This window comes from Atta colombica, unplaced genomic scaffold (assembly GCF_001594045.1).
Source record: "Atta colombica isolate Treedump-2 unplaced genomic scaffold, Acol1.0 scaffold238, whole genome shotgun sequence".
Classification (NCBI taxonomy): domain Eukaryota; kingdom Metazoa; phylum Arthropoda; class Insecta; order Hymenoptera; family Formicidae; genus Atta; species Atta colombica.
Window position 1 is genome coordinate 2525492 of NW_017259336.1, and position 4871 is coordinate 2530362.

At 27.9% G+C, this 4871-nt stretch overlaps 1 protein-coding gene across 1 annotated transcript; it reads left to right on the plus strand.

Annotated features, from left to right (window-relative positions):
• The first annotated feature begins 923 nt into the window (after positions 1-923).
• On the plus strand, positions 924-4573 carry LOC108688715 (caseinolytic peptidase B protein homolog). The gene is made up of 10 exons (XM_018195072.1): positions 924-1319; positions 1412-1464; positions 1673-1862; positions 2030-2280; positions 3042-3132; positions 3210-3417; positions 3526-3658; positions 3729-3941; positions 4022-4319; positions 4385-4573. Exons 1-10 carry the CDS (start codon positions 977-979, stop codon positions 4531-4533), a joined length of 1929 nt encoding a protein of 642 aa, XP_018050561.1. The 5' UTR covers positions 924-976; the 3' UTR covers positions 4534-4573.
• Positions 4574-4871: the final 298 nt, after the last annotated feature.

A 4871-nucleotide genomic window follows, 5' to 3' on the forward strand; every position in this document is an offset into this window, starting at 1 on the left:
CAATGATTAAATCGCAAGTTTGTTTAGTTTTATAAAATTGTACACTGAGGATGACCTAATAGGAGTTGAAATATATAGTTACGTTTTTATATGTCTTTATATACTTCTAATTTAATCATTGAATATTAGATTGATTTCCAACATTCTAGTTGCGACTCGTAGCCCCCCTTTGATTACAAAATAATTTCTATCATTTGAATCTCTCTCTCTCTCTATATATATATATATATATACGTTATTTATTACATATATTTAACAATTTAAATAACATCCAAGAATTTATTAAAATTATGTCGCTTTTAAATCTCCTATGTGAATATTAATTGTATTTCAATAAACAATTAGCAATTTCTCGCTATAGATAAAATTATATGATTGACTCAAGATCTGAGCACAAGAATTATCATAACATTTACTTAGACTTAAATTAGACTACTTATTACCATGTCTCCAAAAAACAGCAATAAATTGTACGCCAAAGCTTGTGCGTTACTTACATCTACAACTTAAGTCTCTAAAATAAATGTTACGACAATTCTTGTGCTCAGATCCTCAGTTGCGTTGATACGAATCATAAAGCTAAACAATTGTGTCACTTTGTTTCACAATCATCTGGAGTAATAATAATAGTAACAACTGCCTATAGGAAACGGAAATCGATTCATGGTACATTTAGTCACATTATGCATTATAAGCCTGTTCCTTTTAACTAAACTTTTGCACCAGTTCATCTTTCTTCCTTTTCTCTTCAAAAGGAAAAAAGAAGAAGGAAGATGAACTGCAAAGTTCAGCTAAAAGAAACAGGCCTTATATGTATGCATATAGATTTTTACGTATAACGCGCTCGTGGCGACTCCAGACTTCATCTGTAATCTTGAGATTCTTGAGCGGCGTCTTTAAATACGTTTCGATTGTTTCAAGCGGTCGACATACGTGACACATGTTTATAAATCCAGTGAAAAACTGACGGATCAATATGTTACGATTGTGTATTTTAAAATTGTGCCATGCGATGAAAGATACCGGAAGTTCAGAAAGATTTTTGAGTCAAATATATTTTAAAAACAACAATCGTTTTAACGATGTCATATGCTGGAACTGTCGAAGAGGTTATGCCCAACACTTCTCATCGCTAGCACCTCCCATTTATACACTGAATAGATTACTGGACAGAATTTCTTTTGATTTTCCTGCAACATTTCCGACAACTACGAAAGAAAAATATGATGAATATGGCAGGAGACGATACAAGCATTTAGGAATGCTTTTGGGCAGTCTTGGATTTGTAGTGGCTTTTTGTGACACTTCACATTTTAAAGGTACATTTTTGATTAAATAGAAATGCAAAATATATATTACATAAAATTGAGTCACATACAAATAAATAGATAATTCTTAATATTCTTTGCAGAAAAAAGATTCTTTCGTGCTGTCCAATATGGTAATATTTCAGAATTGAAAAGGGTAAGAGTTTTCTCGTAATTAAAATTGTAATTGATATTGTTGTGTTGTAAAGAAAAAGTAATTCACAATTGTAATTTCCATTGACATTGTTTTATACATTATATTACAAAACTGCATATATATAATAGTATAAAAGGAAGAAGAATAAAAAATACCATATATATGATAATAATAGAAAACATATATATATATGATAATATTTTTCTAGTCTATAGCAGATGGCATTGATGTAAATATCAGACATCCATTGGGTTGGACAGCATTGCAAACTGCTGCTATAAATCAAAGGGAAGACATTATAAAAATTTTATTGGACAATGGTGCTGATGTAAATGCGGGAGACAACTTTGTTAATGTCTATAGAACTGCTATGGAAAAGGGTTTACATTCTTTGGATGGTATTTTTTTGTTTTATATATAAATGTTATTATTAATATTAAAAGAACTATCGAATACAAGAATATAATCTCTTGTAAATATTAAAATTTAAGATCTTTTGATATTAAAATTGATTGATATTAATGATTAAATAATAATAGTATTGATTTCAATTTGGATATTTTAGTTCTTACAAAAAGAGAAGAGGAATTTTCTGATCGATTAAATAATCGAGCTACTTTTCAAGGCTTTACTGCATTACACTATGCTGTGTTAGCAGATTCAGAAACTTGTGTTAAAGCATTATTAGATGGAGGAGCAAATCCAACTATAGAAAATGAAGCAGGACACAGAGCAGTTGAATATGCTAAAGAAAGAGAAATGAAAGAAATGCTCATTAAACATGCTATTAAATATGATGAGATAGTAAAAGAAAAGGTATGTACTAAAACTATCTTATATTCTATTTAAACTGTCTTCTCTATTTTTTAAATATAAAAGTTGCATGTATAAGATTATATAAAAACAAAATTTCATTCCTGAAAGTCATAACAACATATGTTTAGATTGAAGTTATATGATCTGAAAGAGAATAAATTATATGATCTGAAAGAGAATAAATTATATGATCTGAAAGAGAAATTAATAAATAGTAATCTAGATCAACAATTAAACGAGCTATAATTGTTTGAAAGATATACGAGCATTAAAGAATTATTTATAACTTATGTTTTAATATTGAAAGAGAATGAATAACATAAAATCAATTTTTGCATTTTTAAACATATTTGTATCTTTATTATTTACTAAGTTATGATCATTTGAAATTTCATTAATTTTTCTCAAATTTTTAATATACTACTTTTTTTAAGAATGTATAAATATTTAAAGTTAGACTAATTATAAGCGTTGGTTTAAAAATCATCTATCTATGTGATATGCGTGCAATAGTATTATATATTAAACATTGTCACTATAGGCATACTGAACAAATGATTTTTTAATGATTTTAATGATGTTTATAATTAACTTCAAACTTTAAACGTTCATATTAAAAAACCTATACTAAAAACCTTTAATAAGAAAAAGTGGCTTATACTTTTATTACTTAATTTTCACGAAATTTCATGCTACAATAATGTTACCCTCGAATTTCCAGACACCTTATCTATATAAATAAACGAAAATTTTCTGCTTAGGAAGCAGAGGAACGTCGCAGATTTCCATTAGAACAACGTTTGAAACAACATATTGTAGGACAAGAGGGTTCAATTTCCATTGTTGCTTCCAGTAAGAATTCTATAAATTTATCAATTTTATTAGAAAATTTTATCATATTAGTTCATTAACATTATCTAATATATTAGCTATCAGAAGGAAAGAAAATGGTTGGATAGATGAGGAACATCCACTAGTATTTCTCTTTTTGGGTTCATCAGGCATTGGTAAAACAGAATTAGCCAAACAATTAGCTGCTTATATTCACAGAAACAAATCAGATAGTTTCATTCGATTGGATATGTCTGAATATCAGGGAAAACACGAAGTTGCAAAATTAATTGGAGCCCCACCAGGGTATAATTATTTTTATTTTTAGTTTATTTTTAATAATTTTTAATATTTTATGTTAAATTATATTTAATGTTTAATATAACAGCAATGAATGATAAACTTATTGTTTAGATACGTGGGACATGATGATGGTGGACAACTGACAAAACTTTTAAAAAAATATCCATCTGCTGTTGTATTATTTGATGAGGTTGATAAAGCGCACCCTGATGTTTTAACTGTCTTGCTGCAGCTTTTCGATGAGGTAGTTATTGTTATTATTTAAATTATTTATCTATTTAGGATTCTTCACTGCAATAATATTTACTTTTAAGGGAAGACTAACTGATGGTAAAGGTAAAACAATCGAATGTAAAAATGCCATTTTTATAATGACATCAAATTTAGGAAGTGAAGAAATTGCAGAACATGCAATACAACTCAGAGCAGAAGCTGAAAGACTATTAAATCATAGATTAGTTAACACTACTGATGAAAATCAAGAGCCAGGACATATCGAGATATCTCGTAATTTTAAAGATCAAGTGGTATGTAAAAGTAAGAGATATGAAAAAGTAAGAGATATTTTAAAACATGTAGAAAATTATATAATAAAATTATTTTACAGGTACGTCCAATACTTAAAAGTCATTTTCGGAGAGACGAGTTTTTGGGAAGAATAAATGAAATTGTATATTTTTTACCATTTTCTCGGGCAGAATTAATAGAATTAGTCGCCAGAGAATTAAAAACATGGGCTAAACGCGCAAAAGAAAGACATATGATTGAATTAAAATGGGATAGAGAGGTTCTATCAGTATTAGCAGACGGGTACGATGTACATTATGGTGCTCGTTCTATCAAATATGAAGTGGAAAGACGTGTTGTTAACCAATTAGCAGCAGCTCACGAGCGAGGAGAACTTGGTATTTGCTTTTTTTCCTCTTGCTTAAATATTATGATTTTCTAATGAAATTAAAATTTTTTACAGATAAAGGATGCTGTGTGTTATTAAAAGCAAAATGGCATGAAAATGGAGCAAGCATAACCCTTTCTGTTCAGAAGAAGGGCTCAGAAAAGTTTGTTGATATCGTAGAAACAGATAAATTAACGAAAAATATTAGTTCAAAATTTTTATAATTATAGAATGTAGTTTTACTTTAATAACTTATACAAAACACATTGTCATTTGAGAAGAAAGTTTATATGTAAAAATCTGCTACTATTTGTTATGATACAATGTACAAATGTATAAATGATAAAAAAATCTATCAGATGTATGTATATGTTGTATAGTAAATACAGTGTCATGAAAATTTATTTCGTTAAGTTTAATATACATTTTGATATTGTTCTGTTACATTTATACTAAAGAAACAATTTTTTTTACTGAAACTCAATATATGATTATTTTCATTGCACACGTACATTATAAGAGAAAGTATAAAATGAAGAAATATGTGTATATATATATATAT